Below are 21318 nucleotides of genomic sequence, written 5' to 3'. Positions count from 1 at the left end.
GGCTCAAGTAATCTGCCTGCATTGGCCTCCGAAAGAGTTGGGATTACAGGCATGAGCCACCAAGCCTAGGCAGAATTTCATTTCTTAATCTCATTTCTTTAAGGCTGAATGATATTTCATTATGTGTATACACCACATTGTTTATCCATTCATCTATTGACAGGCATATGGGTTGTTTCCACCTTTTGGTTATTGTGAATAATGCTGCTATGAACACTGGTTACAAATTAACTGTTTAAGTTCCTGCTTTCAATTCTTTTGGGCATATACCTAGGAATGGAATTGCTGAGTCATACGGTAACTCTATTTTAACTGTTTGAGAAATTGCCAAACTGTTTTCCACAGCAGCTGCACTGTTTTACACTCCCACCAGCAATGCAGAAGGGCTCCAATTTCTCCACATCATCACCAACACTTGTTGGTGTCTATTTTATTTTTCTTTTTATTATGCCATCCTAATGGGTAAGAAGTGGTATCTCACTGTTGAGATACCACTAATTATTAATAATGTTCCCTAATGATTAATAATGTTGAGCATCTTTTGTGTACTTACTGGCCATTTGCATATCTTCTCTGGAGAACTGTCTATTCAAGTCATTTGTCCAGTTTTAAATTAGGTTGTTTTGTTGTTGAGTTCTAAGAATTCTTTACATATTCTGGATATTAACCCCTTATCATATATATAATTTGCCAATATTTTCTCCCATTTTGTGGACTGTCTTTTCACTGTTTTGATAATGTCCTCTGAAGCACAAAAGTTTAATTTTAACAAGTCCAGTATATTTTTAAAATTTAAAAAAAAAAAAAAAAAAGAGTAACATTGAAACCTGAAATTAAAAAGATAGATAATACCAAATATTAGTAAGGATGTGGAACTATTAGAACTCTCATGTATTTTGCTGAGGATATAAATAACTTGAGAAAATTGGCAAATAAATAACACAGGCACATCCAGGGATCCAACAATTCTACTTTTCTTTCCTTTTAGTTACATAGAATTGTGTATATTCATCAAAAGACATGTATAAAAAATGTTCATAGCAGCACTGGAAACAACCAAAACGTGCATTAACAGTGGTATAAATAAATTGTGGTGCTTAGAACATGTGGAAAAAGGAAAACAAATATTAATAGCAGTGTAATTATACACTAGAATACAACGATGAAAATGGAAGTTCACAATACGCTGTTACTTCTTCCTGAACAAAGGCCAAAAGATCCCACTTATCTTAATTTGGAAAATATTTTCCTTATGACTTGTTTTTAAATGAACCTTTCATTGGCAGCTTTTACACCAGTCAGATGTTAACTCCTATTACCCACTGCACTGAATTTACACCAGAACTGTAAACATTAAGAAGCCTCAGCCCTGCTTCAAATCACAAGTAAGAAACATAGAGACTTTAATCAGTAACTCAGAGCTCTCTGTAATTATAAAGATGTAATTCCTCAATTGAGAATGATTTTAAAGCCAAGTGATATAAATTTCTGAAAAGACTACAATTGTGTATCACTCACCTTTCCTTTTAAAAGGTCAGACATTTCAGAATGATTATTATATGGCTTTTGCTGCAGTGGTTGCCTGTGCTTTACCCACTGGTCACCAGGAGAACCGTCAGGAAATAACTGCTGACTGTGGCGGAATTTGGTTCGACTACACCAAGATTTAAAAAATAATCAGATCAGAAAATGTTCACTTACAGTTCTTTTAACATCTTAATAATTTACAGACTACATATTTTCTTATTGTCTATCTCCCCTACTGGAATAGAAGTTATACAAGGGCAGAGATTTTAATCTGTTTTGTCTACTGCTTTATCCCCATCACCCAGGTAAGTGCCTGGTATTCAGTAAATATTTCTTGAATGAATTAATAAGCCATTATTATTTTTCATCCTAGACTTTAAAAAATTATCCAGACCATCTTTTTCCTATAAATGATTATAGTATACTCTTTAAAAATATGGAGAATGTAAATGAATGTACATTTTCCTTTTTGAGACTGGGTTTCCTTCTGTCATCCAGGCTGGAATGCAGTGGCAGGATCACAGCTCAATGCAGCCTTAACCTCTCAGGTTAAAGCCATTCTCTCACCTCAGCCTCCCAAGTAGCTGAGACTACAGGCACACGCCACCATGCCCTGCTAATTTTTTGACCCTGCACAAGTCAAGTTACAGACCACATCCTAGCTGGAAGGGGATCTGAGAAAGTAAGCTACCCTCTAAAGTAAAAAATTAAAGGGACAAGATAATGAATGAGCAAATTAAGTGAAGAACCAGTCTCGAATTCTTCTGCAAAAGAATCTAATTTTAAAATGCTGTACTCATGTAGGCCAGGTATGGTAGCTCACCTATAATCCCAGTACTTTGGGAGGCTGAGGGGAGGGTAGATCACTTGAGGTCAGGAGTTTGAGACCAGCCTGACCAACATGGTGAAACCCCATCTCTACTAAAAATACAAAAATTAGCTGGGTGTAATGGCATGCACCTGTAGTCCCAGCTACTTGGGAGGCTGAGGCTGAGGCAGGAGGATTGCTTGAAACCAGGAGGTGGAGGTTGCACTGAACCGAGATCACACCACTGCACTCCAGCCTGGATGACATCTCAGAAAAAAAAAAAAGGTTGTACTTATGCAGTAGTTAATAAGGTAAGATAGTACTATTTACATGTATAACATAGTCCAGAGTCACTGATCCCAAGAATCATGTCATAGTAAGATAGTTTCAGACTACTTCAGTTCAGTTATTCCTCTTTCTCATTTAAAAATCATAATAAAATGTCAGTCAATCCTCTCTTGTAACAAAATTTAGACATCTTCTCCAATACATCATCATAGACATTAGTCTGTATTTTAAAAATACATACTACTCTCCATTAAGAAACCTGAAATATGATTAGAAGTTGCTTTATCATTTCCCTACCCACTCCCCAAGACCACAAACTCTAGACTAAAAGATAGGAGAATCATCTCACACACTATATTGAATAGATTCTTCCAAACATGAACATATATACACTCTTTTTTCAAGCACTGTCACTATTTAATAACTTTCTGGCAGTGTCTTTGCTTCTTTTAAATCATGACTGCAATTCCCACCTACTTTTTCTCTACTGTTCCACCTTTGACTAATATTATGTATTTTTATGACTATAACCATATATTCTAAAAGAGACCAAGGCATTTAGTCCAAGCTCTTGTCCTCAGAATACCCATCTAAAACAGAATGCTACCTATTTAAGAAATACTGACTATAGAGGTGGTTTACTCCTATTTAATTTCTGAAGCTCTGTGATAAAAACAAACCCAAATTACAGAAAATGTAAAAATCAACTCTCTCTGAATCTAACATAGGCAACTTTCTAACAAGGTGATTATGCTTAACATATATCTATGTATGCTTAAAAATACAGCCTTATTTAACAAAGTTACTTCTCCAGCCTACTCTGTAACTGTGACTGGGATGCAATTAAGTTGTAAGTCAGAGGCTGGGCATGATGGCTTATACCTATAATCTCAAAACTTTGGGAAGATGAGGTAGGAGAATCACTGGAGCCCAGGAGTTCAAGAACAGCCTGGGCAAATAGGGAGAGCCCCATCTCCACAAAAAATAAAAAATAAAAAAAATTAGCCAGGCTTAGTGGCATGTGCTTGTGTTCCCAGCTACTCAGGAGACTAAGGTGGGAAGATTACTTGAGTCTGGGAGGTCAAGGCTATGGTGAGCTATGATCATACCACCACTGTACTCCAGCCTGGGCAACAAAGCAAGACCCTGCTTCTAAAACAAAAACAAAAACAAAAAGTTCCAAGCAAGAAAATCTTCTTCATGGTTCATGTCCATGTAGTAGTCACTCTTAATAATACATAGTCTCTGATAGGGAAGGTTTTTTTTTTTAAAGCCCAAGTCTTCACTGTTCTATCTCCAATTTAACAAGCTATATTAGCACCCTTTCTCTCCCTAGAAGAAAACAAATCTCAATATACCCTCTATCCAAACAGCTTCAGAAAACTCAGTTATCTTAAACGTAGGATATGAAAACAGAGAAGTAACACTAAGAATACATGACACAAGATTTTTTCTTCTTTTCCTAGTGTTCTATCTATCCATCTAAGAAGCTGGTATCCTCTTGAGTATACTATTTTAAAATGTGCCTGAAGCTCCTTTCCAACTCCAATTAACCTTTTTCATCCCAAAAGAAACCCTTTAAAAAATCTTCTATTATCTGTGAGAACAGTAACAAAAGAGTATCTATAAAAAGAAATCTTATGCCCTTTGCAAACTTTAGAAGCAAAATATTATTATTCTACTTTTAAAAACTATCAGAAAATCAGGATTCCATGAATATGTTTCTTTACCTCAATTTTTCCACAGTGGGTTTTGCCGGTGTGCTACCAGTTGATGAAAATCCATTATCACTGTCTGAGGAATCACCAAATCTTCGAGAAAGCCAGTCCCTTAATGGTCTGCAGAAATGTAAGAATTCACTTTCAAAATATGGCTACAGACAGAAGAGGACTATCAGAATCATGAAAGTCAGTTTTATATTTCAAGAAATATGAACATACCTAATAAAGGGAATGGCCATAAAAAATTTGTTAGGTGCCAAACCAAGTTTGGATTTGGGGGTCATATCATTTCTATGACAAGGCAATTTCTCAATGGAGAACCACTCAATGTTCTGAAACACATAAGAAAATAATTTAGTTAGTTCTTATCAAGGAGTTTATAAATGGAATTCCCTACTTATTCATTTGGGATATTGTCCAGTAACCTGAAAATATTCTTGTTACATACCCGAATTTCTCTTCTAGTTTTTGGGTTAAATTTTGTATCTTTTGGAATTCCTGGAATGATGTACAAACGAGCAAGCTGGTCATTAATTCGAAGTTCAATGTAATCATCCTTACAAATATAATCTTTGATATCAAAACCAGTTTCTTCAAACACCTGAAAATAACACATTCGGATGAAATTTTCATTTTAGCTGTAGGTCTCCAATTCATTAAAATTTATTCCAAAAACAAAAACTCAGAAAAGTGGGACATTATTTGTATTTATTATTTCTAGAAATGACAGACTAGTACAGAAGTGTATACGAGATTTTAAGAAAAGTTCTTGTGTCTGATATTGTTTCTAATACTGTATCCACAGGTGGTATTATAGGTATATACAGAACCAGTCCACTGTAGACCTGATCGCTGTCATTCAAACACACCACAACTATACATATTTCCCAGAATAAAATTCTGAAGGCTAGTGATAGAGGTTTCAAAATTTCCCATTCCCCAAAACTTAACATTTATATACAGAAGATAAAGTAACTAAACCATCAATCATGTGGAATTGACTTATACATGGTGTCTGAGCATTCCCATCAGAGTAAAGGTCCAGATGCTTTTCCTTTTCTTCAAAACTAAGGTCTAATCTACTGCTTGAGACAGAGCTTAATGTTTTTGGTTAATAAATCAATCTTGATGGATTAGATTTGTAATTTTAACAATTAAGACTGGTTTACTTAAGTTTACCAGTATGTGCAACTGTCTTCAAAGACACCATTAAGAGAGTCAAAAGATAAACCAGAAGAGACAATACATTCAATATTCAGAATATATTAAAAACTGAGGGGGTGTATGTGTGTATATGTATGTGTGTGTGTGTGTGTGTGTGTGTGTGTGTGTAAGACAAGTAACTGGACTTCAAAAAATGGGACTGGGTGCAGTGGCTCACACCTGCAATCTCAGCACTATGGGAGGCCAAAAGGGAGGATCACTTGAGCCCAGGTGTTTGAGACCAGCCTAAGCAATATAGTGAGATTCCATCTATACAAAAAACAAAAATAAAAATTAGCCTGGCACGGTGGTGCACACCTGTTTTTTTCTTTTTTTGAGATGGAGTTTTGCTCTTGTTGCCCAGGTTGGAGTGCAATGGCAGGGTCTGTCAGCTCAGTGCAGCCTCCACCTCTTAGGTTCAATTTCAAGCAATTATCCTGCCTCAGCCTTCTGAATAGCTGGGATTATAGGCACCCATCACCATGCCTGGCTAATTTTTTATTTTTAGTAGAGGAAGGCTTTCACCACATTGGCCACATGGTCTCAAACTCTTGACCTTGGGTGATCCACACCTATTTTTCTAGTTACTCAGTAGGCTGGGGTGAGAGGATCGCTTGATCCCAGGAGTTCCAGCCTACAGAGAGCCATGATCACTGCCCCACTGCTCTCCGGTCTAGGTGACAGAGCAAGACCCTGTCTAAAACAAACAAACAAACAAAAAAAAAAACAGAAAAAGGTTTAAAAAGTAATTTTTATATCGTTCTCATTTCTAGTTTTATATTCTCTTTAGCTCCATTCTTTGAATGCCTCAAAAATCAGAAGTAAGTATACACAGCTAGTCATGTGAATCTGCATAATTAGAAATTATGCTAAAAGTAAATCATATAATCTAAATTCCTCATGGGCAGAGCCTGTTATCTTTGTGTTACAAATAGTATCCAACTAAATATATGCTTAATAAAAAAAAGTACTGAAGAAAAAGTGAGGAACAGTTTCAGATTAAAGGAGACTGAAGAGACCTATCAATTAAATGCAAATGCAACAAATAAGCCTGGATTGGATCCTGGATAGACAAGCGGGTGGCAACTGCTGAAAGAATCATAATGTGCAATTAGTGAATGTGAATATAAACTGTCCATTAGATAACAAACAGCACCATATCAACGTTACATTCCTGAATTTGAGAATTTCACTGTCATTACCCTAAAAAGATTCCTCGTTCTTAAAACATACATGCAAAAGCAATTAAGGACAAAGGGGCATTATATCCACAATTTATTCTTAAATAATTCAGCAATAATAAAAAACTCTACACACACATTTATCAAAAGTATATAGCAAATATGGCAAAACATTAACTAAAGTCTATTCTATGAATTAATCTATGCTTCTCTACATATGAAATTATCTCATCCTTAATGCAATTTTTATGGGGTCACATTTAACTAGAATGTTTAGTTTTTTTGTTTTGCTTTGTTTTGTTTTGAGGTGGAGTCTCGCTCTGTTACCCAGGTTGAAGTGCAATGGTGCGATCTCAGCTCACTGCAACCTCTGCCTCCTGGGTTCAAGCAGTTCTCTGCCTTAGACTCCCGAGTAGCTTGGATTACAGGCACCTACCACCACACCGGGCTAATTTTTGCATTTTTAGTAGTGACAGGATTTCACCATCTTGACCAAGCTGGTCTTGAACTCCAAACCTCGTGATCAACCCACCTTGGCCTCTCAAAGTGCTGGGATTACAGGCATGAGCCACCACCCCCAGTCATGTTTAGTTCTTTTTAGTGATTTCACTCAATTATGTAATTTGTGCTTAATAAGTGACAGGTGTCTGGGCATGGTGTCTGTACTAAAAATGCAAAACTTAGCCAGACGCTTATAGTCTCTGCTGAGGCTGAGGCAGGAGAATTGCTTAAACCCAGGAGGCGGAGGTTGCAGTGACCTGGGATTGCGCCACTGCACTCTATCCTGGGTGACAGAGCAAGACTCCGTCTCAAAAAATAGTAAGTGACAGCCATTGTCCTAGGCAGTGAATTTAGTAATGAATAAAGCAAGCAGTTCCCTTTAGGGAGTTCAGTCTACAACAGAAAAAAATTTAATGTAAGTATTATGATAGAAGGAGGGTGCCTAACTCAGCCTTTAGTATACATGTTTGAGAGTTGGGGAATGGTCACTTTTGGTTATGGACAGCATCCCATCCACTGGTTACACAGGAGCTAGGACTTAAAAGATCAATAGGAGTTCGCCAAACCAACAAGGAGAAAAAAGGCCTTCTGTTTAGATAGCTGGGAATGGCTATAGCTTAAGAATTACATGGGAGGGTTTAGTACAATATGAGGCAAAAATGCAGGGGCCACCAGCACTAGAAGAGGTAGATTCAAACTGTCCAATCAATTCTTAAAGTGGTAAGACAGATTTGCCTGTAAAATTAGTCAAGTATCCTCATCAAATATTTGCCAGGAAAAAGTTTAAATAGCTGAAATATATGAACAGACACCAAAGACAAAAATTTTCTTACTACATCTCCTGTGAAGTGAATCAAATCTATTCCTGTATTACAATACATTGTTTAATTTTCCTGGCACAAGGAATAGCATCAACTTCTCATATGTTATCAGATAAAAATCCACATGTAAAAATTTTTTAAAGTGTTACCCAAAGAGCAGCAGTGTACAAAGACAACGAAATCCTGTCTATAATCTTCATCCTATAAACCTATAGGAAGAGGCAGAATAAACTGACCAACAGATGCTTTGTATAAATTCTATTAAATTATATAAGTGTATATTAAAGTCAGTTTCATTACAACAAAACATATTGTTTTGCCAAATAATAAGGAACAATATTAAATCTTCAAACCACAAGTGAACAGCTAAGTATTACTTGCTTTTTCTCAAGAAAGTTGATGTTTCACCACAAATGACAACAAAAATACAACTGAGGTTACTATGCCTTTGACAATAACCAGAAAACATCTTTGTTTTGTTAAATAAATCTTACAGGAAGCCATGGTATGGACTGCACTCCCGCAGTAGGCCCCAAGAGACCCAAGCAAAATGGAATTACTCATGCTAACATTTCATGTCACCAAACCAAAACTAAGTTGTTTTGCTGACCTCCAAGAAATGTGGAGAAAAAGAGCTAACAGCCAAATCCTAAAACAGGCCGGTTTAAGCACGACAAGGAAGCCCTCTCCACTTTAACCTTTAGAAGAAAAGTAACTTTGAAACGCCAATCTGCATTTTATTTTCGGTTCTGCTTTCCGCAGGTCTTTTCTGTCTTTAAAGCCAACCTCCTTTGCTCAGCTCACTGAAATTCTCATTCCATTTTATGGAATAAAATGTTGCCTGAGAGGCAGATCCAAGATGGCCGAATGGGAACAGCTCTGGAGTGCAGTTCCCAGAGAGAACAACGCAGAGGGTGAGTGAACATAGTATTTCCAAACGAGTTATTACTGCCCACAAACCAGGAGATTCCCGGAGTGAAAAGCGCCACGAGTTTTCAGCCTGGCTGTTTCAGCTGGCACAGTGGGTCTCTGCATTAAAAACTCACACAAATCTGGGTGGCCGTTTCAACTGGCGCCTGGAACACTGGGAAGACTGAGCTACCCATTCAACTGAAAAAAAAGGGGACTGAAACAGGAAGCCAGGTGATCTGGCTCAGCGGGTCCCAATCCCACAAAGACCAGCAATCTGAAATGCTCTGGAATGAGAATTTCACAGCAAGCGCAGCTGGACCTGGGACAGTCCAGCTCTGTTGGGGGAAGGGCATCTGCCATTACCGAGGCAGTCCGCCATTACTGAGGCAGACTGCTATTACCGAGAGAGTTCTAACTATACCTCTATAAACAAAACCACAAGGAAGTTCACATAGCAGCTGGGCAGAGCCCTGGACAGCTCAGCAACACCTCTGCTGGCAGACTGTGACTAGGCTACCTCCTAGCTGGGCAGGGCACCTCTGAAAATAGGCAGCAGTGCGTCAGGAACTTATAAAGCCCCACCTTCCCAGGACAAAGCACCTAGGAAAAAAGGTGGTTATGAATTCCGCTGTAGCAGACTTAAACGTACCTGCCCAGCAGCTATGAACAGAACAACAGAGCTCACAGCTCAGTACTTGAGCTCATGTAAGGGACAGACTGACTCCTCAAGCAGCTCCCTGACCCCTGTAGATCCAAAGAGCCATCTCATAAAGGAGAGCTCAGGCTGACATCTAGCAGATATCCTTCTGAGATGAAGATAACAGAATAAGAAACTGGCAGCAACCCTTACTCTTCTGTAGGCACCGCAGGTGACCCCCAGGCAAGCAGGGTCTTGAGTGGACCTCCAGCAGTCCTATAGCAGAGAGGCCTGACTGTTAGAAGGAAAACTAAGAAACAGAAATAAATAATTTCATCATCAACAAAAAGCACATCCACTGAGAGACCCAACCCAAAAGTCAAGAAATACAAAAACCACAGGTAGATAAATCCACAAAGATGGGAAGAAACCAGCACAAAAAGGATAAAAGCACCCAAAACCAGAATGCCTCTCCTCCTCCAAGGGATCACAACTTGTCACCAGCAAAAGAACAAAGCTGGATGGAGAATGAGTCTGATGAATTGACAGAAACAGGCTTCAGAAGGTGGGTAATAACAAACTTCTCTGAGCTAAAAGAACATGTTCTAACCCAATGCAAAGAAATGAAGAACCTTGAAAAAAGGTTTGACGAAATGCTAACAAGAATAAACAGCTTAGAGGAGAATATAAATGACCTGAAGGAGCTTGAAAAACACAAGAGAACTTTGCGAAGCATACACAAGTTTCAGCAGCTGAATCAACCAAGCAGAAGAAAGGATATCAGAGATTAAAGATCGACTCAATGAAATAAAACGAGAAGGCAAGATTAGAGAAAAAAGAGTAAAAAGAAATGAACAAAGACTCCAAGAAATATGGGATTATGTGAAAAGACCTAATGTACATTTGATAGGTGTACCTGTATGTGACAGACAGAATGAATCCAAGCTGGAAAACACTCTTCAGGATATTATCTGGAGAACTTCCCCAACCTAGCAAGGCAGGCCAACATTCAAGTCCAGGAAATACAGAGAACACCACAAAGATATTCCTCAAGAACAAGCCCAAGGCACATAATTGTCAGATTCACCAGGGTTAAAATGAAGGAGAAAATGCTAAGGGCAGCCAGAGAGAAAGGTCGAGTTACCCACAAAGGGAAGCCCATCAGACTCACAGCAGATCTCTCAGCAGAAACCATATAAGCCAGAAGAGAGTGGGGGCCAATATACAACATCCTTAAAGAAAAGAACTTTCAACCCAAAATTTCATATCCAGCCAAACTAAGCCTCATCAGGGAAGGAGAAATAAAACCCTTTACAAACAAGCAAATGCTGAGATATTTCATCACCACCAGGCCTGCCTTACAGAAGCTCCTGAAAGGAGCACTAAACATAGAAAGGAACAACCAGTACCACCCACTCCAAAAACTTACCAAATGGCAAAAAGCATTGATACAATGAAGAAACTGTGTCAACTAATGGGCAAAACTACCAGCTATCATCAAAATGGCAGGATCAAATTCACACATAACAATATTAATCTTAAATGTAAATGGACTAAATGCCCGAATCAAAAGACACAGACTGGTAAACTGGATTAAAAAGTCAAAAAACATTGGTGTGCTGTATCCAGGAAACCCATCTCACATGCAAGGACACACAGGCTCAAAATAAAGGGATAGAGGAAGATTTACCAACCAAATGGAGAGCAAAAAAAAAAAAGCAGGAGTTGCAATTCTAGTCTCTGATAAAATAGACTTTAAACCAACAAGACCAAAAGAGACAAAGAAGGGAATTACATAACAGTAAAAGGATCAGTGCAACAAGAAGAGCTAACGATCCTAAATTTATACGCACCCAATACAGTAGCACCCATGTTCATAAAGCAAGTTCTTAACAACCTACAAAGAGACTTAGACTCCCACACAGTAACAGTGGGAGACTTTAACACTCCACTGTCAATATTAGACAGATCAACAAGACAGAAAATTAACAAGGATATCCAGGACTTGAACTCAGATCTGGACCAAGCAAACCTAATAGACATTTACAGAACTCTCCACCCCAAATCGACAGAATATACATTCTTCTCAGCACCACATCACATCTACTCTAAAATTGACCACATAATTGGAAGTAAATCACTCCTAAGCAAATGTAAAAGAACGGAAATCATAATGAACAGTCTCTCAGACCAGAGTACAACCAAATTAGAACTCAAGATTAAGAAATTAACTCAGAACCACACAACTTCATGGAAATTGAACTGGCTCTTGAATGTTGACTGGATAAACAATGAAATGAAGGCAGAAATAAAGATGTTCTTCAAAATCAATGAGAATGAAGCCACAATGTACCAGAATCTCTGGGACACATTTAAAGCAGTGCCTAGAGGAAAATTTATAGCAATAAATGCCCACAAGAAGCAAGGAAAGATCTAAAATCGACACCCTATCATCAAAATTGAAAGCGCTAGAGGAGGAAGATCAAAAAAAAACTTAACAGCTAGCAGAAAACAAGAAATAACTAAGATCAGAGCAGAACTGAAGGAGATAGACACACACAAAACTCTCCAAAAAAAAAAAAAAATCAATAAATCCAGGAGCTAGTTTTCTGAAAAGATCAATAAAATAGACCACTAGCCAGATTAATAAAAAAGAAAAGAGAGAAGAATCAAATAGATGCAAAAAAAAAAAAAGAAAAGAAAAAAGAAAGAAAAAGATAAAGGGAGTATCACCACCGATTCCACAGAAATACAAATTACCATCAGAGATTACTACAAACAACTCTATGCACACAAACCAGTAAACATTGAAGAAATGGATAAATTCCTGGACACTTGCATCCTCTCAAGCATAAATCAGAAAGAAGTCAAAACCCTGAATAGACCAATAACAAGGGCTGAAGTTGAGGCAGCAATTAATAGCCTACCACCCAAAAAAAGCCCAGGTCCAGATGGGTTCACAGCCGAATTCTACCAGATATACAAAGAGGAGTTGGTACCACACCTTCTGAAACTATTCCCAACAGTCCAAAAAGAGGGAATCCTTTCCAAATCATTTTATGAAACCAACATCATCTTGTTACCAAAACCCAGCAGAGACACAACAGAAGGCCAATATCCATGATGAACACAGATACAAAAATCTTCAATAAAATACTGGCAAACCGACTGCAACAGCACATCAAAAAGCTTATCCATCATGATCAAGTAGGCTTCATCCCAGGGATGCAAGGCTGGTTCAACATATGCAAGTCTATAAACCTAATCCACCACATAAACAGAGCCAAAGACAAAAACCACATGATTATCTCAATAGATGCAGAGAAGGCCCTTGACAAAATTCAACAGTCCTTTATGCCAAAAACTCTCAATAAACTAGGTATAGACGGAACGTATCTCAAAATAATAAAAGCTATTTATGACATATCCACAGACAATATCATACTGAATGGGCAAAAAAATGGAAGCATTCCCTTTGAAATCTGGCACTAGGCAAGGATGCCCTCTCTCACCACTCCTATTCAATATAGTATTAGAAGTTCTAGCCAGAGCAATCAGGCAAGAAAAAGAAATAAAGGGTATTCAATTAGGAAACGAGGAAGTCAAACTGTCTCTATTTGCAGACAACATGACTGTGTATTTAGAAGATCCCATCCTCTCAGCCCAAAAGCACCTGAAACTGATTAGCAACTTCAGCAAAGTCTCAGGATACAAAATCATTGTGCAAAAATCACAAGCTTTCCTACACACCAATAACAGACTTAAAGAGAGCCAAATCAAGAACGAACTGCCATTCACAATTGCTACAAAGAGAATAAAATACCTAGGAATACAACTAACAAAGGATGTAAAGGACCCCTTCAAGGAGAACTACAGACTATTGCTCAAGGAAATAAGAGAGGACACAAACAGATGGAAAAATATTCGATGCTCATGGTTAGTAAGAATCAATATTGTGAAAATGGCCATACTGCCCAAAGTAATTTATAGATTCAACACTATCTCCATCAAGCTACCTATGACCCTCTTCACAGAACTGGAAAAACCACCTTAAACTTCATATGGAACCAAGAGAGAGCCCACATAGCCAAGACAATTCTAAGCAAAAAGAACAAAGCTGGAGGCATCACACTACCTGAATTCAAACTATATTACAAGGCTACAGTAACCAAAACAGAGATATAGGCCAATGGAACAGAACAGAGGCCTCAGAGGCAACGCCACACACCTACAATCAACCGATTTTTGACAAACCTCATAAAAACAAGCAATGGGGAAAGGATCCCCTGTTTAATAAACGGTGTTGGAAAAACTGGCTAGCCATGTGTAGAAAGCAGAAACTGGACCCCTTCCTGAGACCTTACATAAAATTAACTCCAGATGGATTAAAGACTTAAACATAAGACCTAACACCAGAAAAACCCTAGAAGAAAACCTAGGCAAAACCATTCAGGACATAGGCATAGGCAAGGACTTCATGACTAAAACACCAAAAGCATTGGCAACAAAAGCCAAAATAGACAAATGGGACCTAATTAAACTCCAGAATTCCTGTACAGCAAAAGAAACAATCATTTGAGTGAACTGGCAACCAACAGAATGGGAAAATTTTTTGCAATCTATCCATCTGACAAAGGGTAATATCCAGAATCTACAAAGAACTAAAACAGATTTACAAGAAAAAAACAAACCCATTCAAAAGTGGGCAAAGGACATGAACAGACACTTTTCAAAAGAAGACATTTATGAAGCTAACAAACATATGAAAAAATGCTCATCATCACTAGTCATTAGAGAAATGCAAATCAAAACCACATTGAGATACCACCTCACACCAGTTAGAATGGCGATCATTAAAAAATCTGGAGACAACAGATGCTGGAGAGGATGTGGAGAAATAGGAACACTTTTACAATGTTGGTGGGAGTGTAAATTAGTTCAACCATTGTGGAAGACAGTGTGGCGATTCCTCAAGGATCTAGAAATAGAAATTCCATTTGACCCAGCAATCCCATTACTAGGTATATATCCAAAGGATTATAAATCATTCTATCATAAAGACACATGCACATGTATGTTCACTGCAGCACTGTTTACAATAGCAAAAACCTGGAACCAACTCAAATGCCCATCAATAATAGACTGGACAACAAAAATGTGGTACACATATACCCTGGAATATTATGCAGCCATAAAAAATGATGAGTTCATGTCCTTTGTAGGGACATGGATGAATCTGGAAACCATCATTCTCAGCAAACTGACACAAGAACAGAAAAACACCACATGTTCTCACTCATAGATAGATGTTGAACAATGAGAACTCATGGACAATGGGAGGGGAGCGTCACGCTGATTAGCAACTTCAGCAAAGTCTCAGGATACAAAGTCTCTGGGGTCTGTTGAGGGGGAATAGGGCATGGACATCAGCGGGTAATGAGATTGGGGAGGGATAACGGGGAGAAATACCATATACAGGTGAGGGGGGGGATGGAGGCAGCAAACCACATTGCCATGCATATACCTATGCAACAATCCTTCATGTTTTGCACATGTACCCCAGAACCTAAAGTGCAATATAAAAAATTTTAAAAAAAGAATACTACTTTAAGAAAAAAAAAAGTTGCCTTTTTTTTAAATAGAGATGGGGTTTCACCATGTTGGCCAGGATGGTCTCGATCTCTTGACCTCGTGATCCGCCCACCTCAGCCTCCCAAAGTGCTGAGATTACAGGTGCGAGCCACCACGCCCAGCCAAAAGTTGCCTATTTCTAAAATTACAAATAAACCCATCACAATCTTTAAATTTGTTGTGATTTTGTCTCTGGACAGTCCTAAATCTGTTTCACTGAATAAACTGTTCAGAAATAGTCAAATTAACAACGGTGAACCAAAAGGTAAAATAGAAGATTGAAATTACTAATTAAGACTGCTCTTTAAAAAAAAAAAAGTCAGTTTTCCCTTAGCTTTCTATTGATAATTACTTACACCTTCTAAGCAGCTTGTTTGCCACATAACCTCCCGTTTGGGGATATGTCAAATTCTGCTACAGTGTAATAAAACATGTCTGGATTGCCATATATAATAAAACAACAACATTAATATAACTGCATAAATGCTATAATAAGCTAAATAAAAATGCTATTAGCAACTAAAAATTTTAAGCACTCATGGTAGAACTGTGTAACTTTAAATGCAAGAAAAAAGAAAAGTGCTTAAGACATCATTCTAAGTCTAATCACTAAACAGAAAATTACAACAAAGCTTTCCTCATTTGTTAATACAAGTGGAAATGAAAAGGAAAAACGAAGCATTAATAAACTATAAAGAATGGAATAACCATCTGGTTTACAACTGGTAGTGTCACTTTGTTAAGCCTTGCAACTTCTTTTATACCGCAGCACCACCAAGTGGCGGAAGGACAAACTGTAATTCTAGCTGAATACTATCATTCAAAAATGGCCACTGCTACAGACTAAATTATGTACCCCCACCCAAAAATTCATCTGTGGCAGCCCTAACCCAAAATGTAACTGTATGGAAATAGGGCTGTGAGGAAGTAATAAAGGTTAAATGAGATCCATAAGGGCAGGGGCCTAATCTGATAGGGCTGGTGCCATTTTTACAAGAGGAAGAGACATCAGAGCTCTCTCTACACAGACGCAGGAAGACCATCAGAGCACTCAGCAAGGTGTTAATCTGTAAGCCACCTTGTTCTTGGCGTTCCCAGTCTCCAGAACTGTTGCAAAATAAATTTCTATTGTTTAAGTCACTCAATCTGTGATATTTTGTTATAGTAGCCCCAGCAGACTAAAACAGCAACACTTCACCCTAATCCCAAACTTTATGACAAAGTAGGTCATTTAAAAAACAGTAAAAGTCAAACTTGCCTTTAAAAATTCTAATCCAAAAATTTACTGAAATTGAAGTTCCTTGGTCAGCTATAAAAGGATGTCATGGAGATCAAAAAGAATGTTTAGAGGTTAAGACTAACTTTTATTATAAAAAAGAAAAAATTATCCCTGAAATTAAGAGACTATGGTTCCTCAGAATGCCTGTACTTCCCCAAAGCAAGACAAAAACCTAAAATGAAACTGTTTCATTATTCCAACTGATGTAATACCCTCTTCCTACCTGGACAACCACCTTACTGCTGTAAAACCAGTCTAATTCCATGTATAGCACTACAATCAATTCCTCTATGTAGGATACTATTGATTTCTATTTTGTCCTTGCTTATGAGCAAGAGAACTACCAAGTTTACGGATATAAAAGGGAAAACTTTTACAAATGCTCCATCTCATTTCCTGCCCTCTATACCAAGAAAAGCTCTTTGGGTGTGTGGGAATTCCTCACCTTCTCTTTCAATTTTAAGGGGTGTGAACTGATCTTCATTTACTCATAGACAACAGCTTCGTCTATAGGCTGTTGTAAATAATAGCATGGGCAACCTGTTCCATATCAGATTTAAAATACATCATTTTCAATCTTTTTTTAATCCTATTCCAAAGTGAATAACCCCTAATGGTTTTTCTATAATAAATAATCACCAGCAGTTTAAAAAATTTTAACTATTATCCCTCATTAATAGTTACATCCAAACTTAAAGCAAGCAGTAAACACTCAAGGCAATAAACTAACAAAACATGCCACAAACTCCATACTACCATTTCAAAAAGTCTTAAATTCAAATCACTAACACCTTAGTTTTTTTCCTTAAAGATATTACCTCTAAAGGATTCGACTGAATCTCCTTAAAGGTCTTTATAGCTTATAGAGGTTAAGTGACTAGTCTAAAGTCTAGGGTACTGGGTAACAAAATCTATCCTAGAACAAAAATCTTTCAACTCCTAGGCCAATCTGCTTTCCTTTATTTCATACTTCCTATTAGTTCTACTTCTCAAATCTCAAGAATACATAATTGTGCAACAAATGATAAACTGTGTGATAAACAGTAAGAAATTAATAATACAGTAAACAATCCATCACAAGGTATTATGTAATTAATGCCACATGAATAGTAAAGACAGCAATTGCTACTGAAGTTCAGAGACTACTGTTTGCTACAGCTAATTGGTAAGATTTTAAAATAGAATTCTAAGAATGAAGGCTGGGCACGGTGGCTGATGCCTATAATCCCAGCACTTTGGGAGGCTGAGGCAGGAAGTTCACTTGAGCCCAGAAGTTCAATACAAGCGTGGGCAACATAGTGAGACCCTCATCTCTAAAAAATAAAAATAAATAAATAATTAAAAAATTAGCCAGGCCTTGTGGCATGCAACTGTGGTCCCAGCTACTTGGGAGACTGAGGCAAGAGGATTGCTTGAGCCCAGGAGGTCGAGGCTACAGTGCACTATGATCACGTCACTGCACTCCAACCTGAATGACAGAACAAGATCCTGTCTCAAAAAGAAAAAAAAAAAGAATGAGCTTCAAAGAACATCCATTCCAAACTTCATTTTAAGAAACTAAGGCCTAGCCAGGCACAGTGGCTCATGCCTGTAATCCCAACACTTCGGGAGGCTGAAGAGTAGGGATCACTTGAGCTCAGAAGTTCAGAACCAGCCTGGGCAACATAGTGAGACTTCACCTCTACAAAAAAAAAAAAAAAAAAAAATCAAAAATATTAGCTAGGCACGGTGGTGCACGCCTGTAGTCCAGCTACTTTGGAGGCTGAGGCAGAAGGATCACTTTAGTCCAGGAGGTTAAGGCTGCAGTGAGCTATAATGGTGCCACTAGACTCCAGCCTGGCAACAAAGGGAGATCCTATACCAAAAATAGTATGTGTATGCGTGTGTATATTTATACACATACACACAGACAAAGAGCTAGATATATATATATATATACACACACACACACACACACGTATATATGGAAAAAGAGAGAGAGAGAGACAGACAGAAAGAAAAAAGAAGCTTAAGCCCTATACACAGAGTTAGTTGGTGGCAGTGGCAGTCCTCCAGGGAAAAGGGATTTGAGCTGAGATTAGGAACATATCTAGATAGGAGCTGAACAGGAAGGAATAAGAGAGGAAATTCCAGGTAGGGAAATAACAGCAAAAATTTAAAGGCTGAAACAAATCAGTCAAGTTCAAGCAACAGAGAATAAATTGTTTTGACTGAGAATGCGATAAATTCAGAAATTGTTAATATTTCTGTTGGGGAGAGGAAACAGAGTTTAAATAATTAAAGAATTAAACTTGATCCTATAGGCAGTGGGAATCTTGAGTAGGTTTTCAGCAACAAATTTAAATTTCTTAGAAAAGCCCAAATTGTGCACTTGTCTGAAAGCCAAGATTACAAACATAAAACAAGAACGATAATAGCCAAAATGTTTCACCAAGTGCAGATCTAATTCTAAAGGGAAAGGTGGGAAAAATATCATCATAAGGGAACAAAATTCAAAACAGACACTAAAAAAATGGGAACAGGTAAGAGAAGAATAAATCAAAAGAGATGCAGATAAAAGAATCAACAGTGTTGTCAAAAAATTTTTTACTTCATGTACTCAAGTTCTGGAAAGAGTTAAGACAGTCCAAAGAAGTAAGTCTGTATGGCTAAAAAAAAAAAACACATTCAGGGCCTAACAGCCAAATTTACTGTGTATCACATTGGAATAACTTACCTCTCTAGCAGCACAATCATGAGGAGCTTCTTCTTTATTTACTTTTCCTTTTGGAAATCCCCAGCCTGATTTTGCTAGGTACCCCTGAACCAGTAGTACCTACAAAACAAACAGAGGTAAAAATCAAATTTGCCCTTCTTTTCCATGCTCCTTTCTAAAAACCAAAGGCATTTTTCTTCTTACTTGAGGTAACTGTTATCGCCAATAATTTTACACAGTATTTGGTTAAAGTATCTTCCATGAGTCTGAATATACCACCACTAGTGTGAAAGCATTCTGCTTATTTCAAAACGTATTTCTTCAACAATAAAGCGACACTTTTTTGTACCACACCATAACTGCAACAAGTAAAAAATGTGCAGACCTAGCATGCAGATAAAATACATAAAACCTGGTCTTTTAGTATTAAAAATCTAAGTATGTTTTAAAACCTCAATTTAGAACACTACATAAATAAGAAATTTTGTTAGCAGACTAACAATCACCATTTAATAAAAATCTTTATTTTATTACACTCACATTTTCAAGTGTCTCATCAAGAATAATTGCACCATATGTTGGTACTCCCATTTTATATTCCTTCCATTCATCCAAAACTTTTTCCACATCTTCACCTTGAGGCAGCAAAAACGGACAATGACTGAAGAGTATAAAGAGTGTCAAGGAAGTTACTTTCTCCCTAATACGGTTTGAGAAATTATATACAGAAAGAGACCTATTTAAATCAATAGTGTATTTTATGTGAAATTAATCTTCCCTCATTTAAGTGCAGCATTTTGGCTGGGCATGGTGGCTCACGCCTGTAATCCCAACACTTTGAGAGGCTGAGGCAGGTGGTGTTTTTGTTTTTTCCACATTTGTTTTCTCTTAAAAAGTAATTGTTAACTTTTGCGTCTATAGCCTACACACAAATCAAGTAAGTTTTGAGTACTCACATTCCTGGATCCCTGAGTTAACACAAATTAATTCTGGACCATGTAAACACCTAGAACACTTCTCATCAAGTGAGTCAAATTCATAATACCAGGTAGTTAGAGATACTAATGTGTTAAGAAGAAACAGAGGTACACACATAAAGTGATAGCAAGAAACAGAAGAAAATATATTGCTAAGAGAAGGAAACTATTACATGAGAAAATAAAGTGATTAATTATGGGAAGGAGAAGTACAGATGAGGTATGCCGTTCTATACTGTTTACCACATATGTATTGTTTCCATAATGAAGAACACTTTTATGAAGTTTTACTTTAAGGATTACAGAGAGGCAAATCTAGTTATTAAGGAAAACAGCCAGTTTCAAAGAAACTAGGCATGCCTCCCTCTAAAAGTGGGCACTGTAAAAGACTAATAAAGTAAGTAAAATCTAAACTCAGAAATTATATGCTCAGACTCCAACACTACATGCTATCAAATGCCTCATGACTATAATACTGTTAATTGTAAAAAATGGAGTGGAGTAAATAATTTATAATAGTATCTCTCAAACTGAGGTCACACTTTTAAGGGTTCTCAAATCTTCAGTAAAAGCTTGTATACTCAGCTGGGTGTGGCGGCTCATGCCTATAATCCTAGCATTTTGGGAGGCCAAAGTGGGAGGATCACAAGGTCAGGAGTTCAAGACCAGTCTGACCAACATGGTGAAACTCCGTCTCCACTAAAAATACAAAAATTAGCTGGGTGCGGTGGCATACACCTGTAATCTCAGCTATGCAGGAGGCTGAGACAGGAGAATTGTTTCAACCTGGGAGGCAGAGGTTGCAGTGAGCCAAGATCACACCACTGCACTCCAGCCTGGGCAACAGAGGGAGATGAAGAAGGGGAAGAGGGGAGGGAGAAGAAAGGGAAAGGAAGGGAGGAAGAAAGGGGGAAAAAAGGGAGGAAGAAAGGGAGGAAGACAGGAAATAAAGAGGGTGAAGAAATACAGTGAGTGCTGTTTTCTCCATGTGGTGGGGTTGCACGTGATCATAGTTGTAACACTAGAAAGATGGCAGTGCAAGAGCAAAGAAAAATTCCTTTGATTCCAGAAAATCTCCTGAAAAAGAGGAAGGCTTACCAAGCCCTCAAAGCCACTCAGGCAAAGCAGCCACTTTTG

The 21318-nt window shown here is 37.7% G+C and overlaps 1 protein-coding gene across 2 annotated transcripts in view; it reads right to left on the bottom strand.

The window, feature by feature from the left end:
- Window positions 1-21318, bottom strand: part of DCP2 (decapping mRNA 2) — a 54968-nt gene that overhangs the window by 14520 nt on the left and 19130 nt on the right. Inside the window, exons 3-8 of one of the 2 annotated variants that reach the window (XM_012470098.2) lie at window positions 19745-19872; window positions 19226-19324; window positions 4793-4945; window positions 4564-4676; window positions 4354-4461; window positions 1519-1654 (exon numbers count right to left, since the gene is read on the bottom strand). In XM_012470098.2, coding sequence (XP_012325521.1) covers window positions 1519-1654; window positions 4354-4461; window positions 4564-4676; window positions 4793-4945; window positions 19226-19324; window positions 19745-19872 — 737 coding nt within the window. The remainder of the gene's footprint in view (window positions 1-1518; window positions 1655-4353; window positions 4462-4563; window positions 4677-4792; window positions 4946-19225; window positions 19325-19744; window positions 19873-21318) is intronic. The other variant, XM_064376222.1, reaches the window with a different exon arrangement.

The sequence above is a fragment of the Aotus nancymaae genome, unplaced genomic scaffold (genome assembly GCF_030222135.1).
Source record: "Aotus nancymaae isolate 86718 unplaced genomic scaffold, 86718_ANA_hifiasm-v0.15.2.pri h1tg000014l, whole genome shotgun sequence".
NCBI lineage: Eukaryota > Metazoa > Chordata > Mammalia > Primates > Aotidae > Aotus > Aotus nancymaae.
The sequence above is the reverse complement of the archived record's forward strand: the minus strand, read 5'-3'. Positions and strand labels throughout refer to the sequence as shown.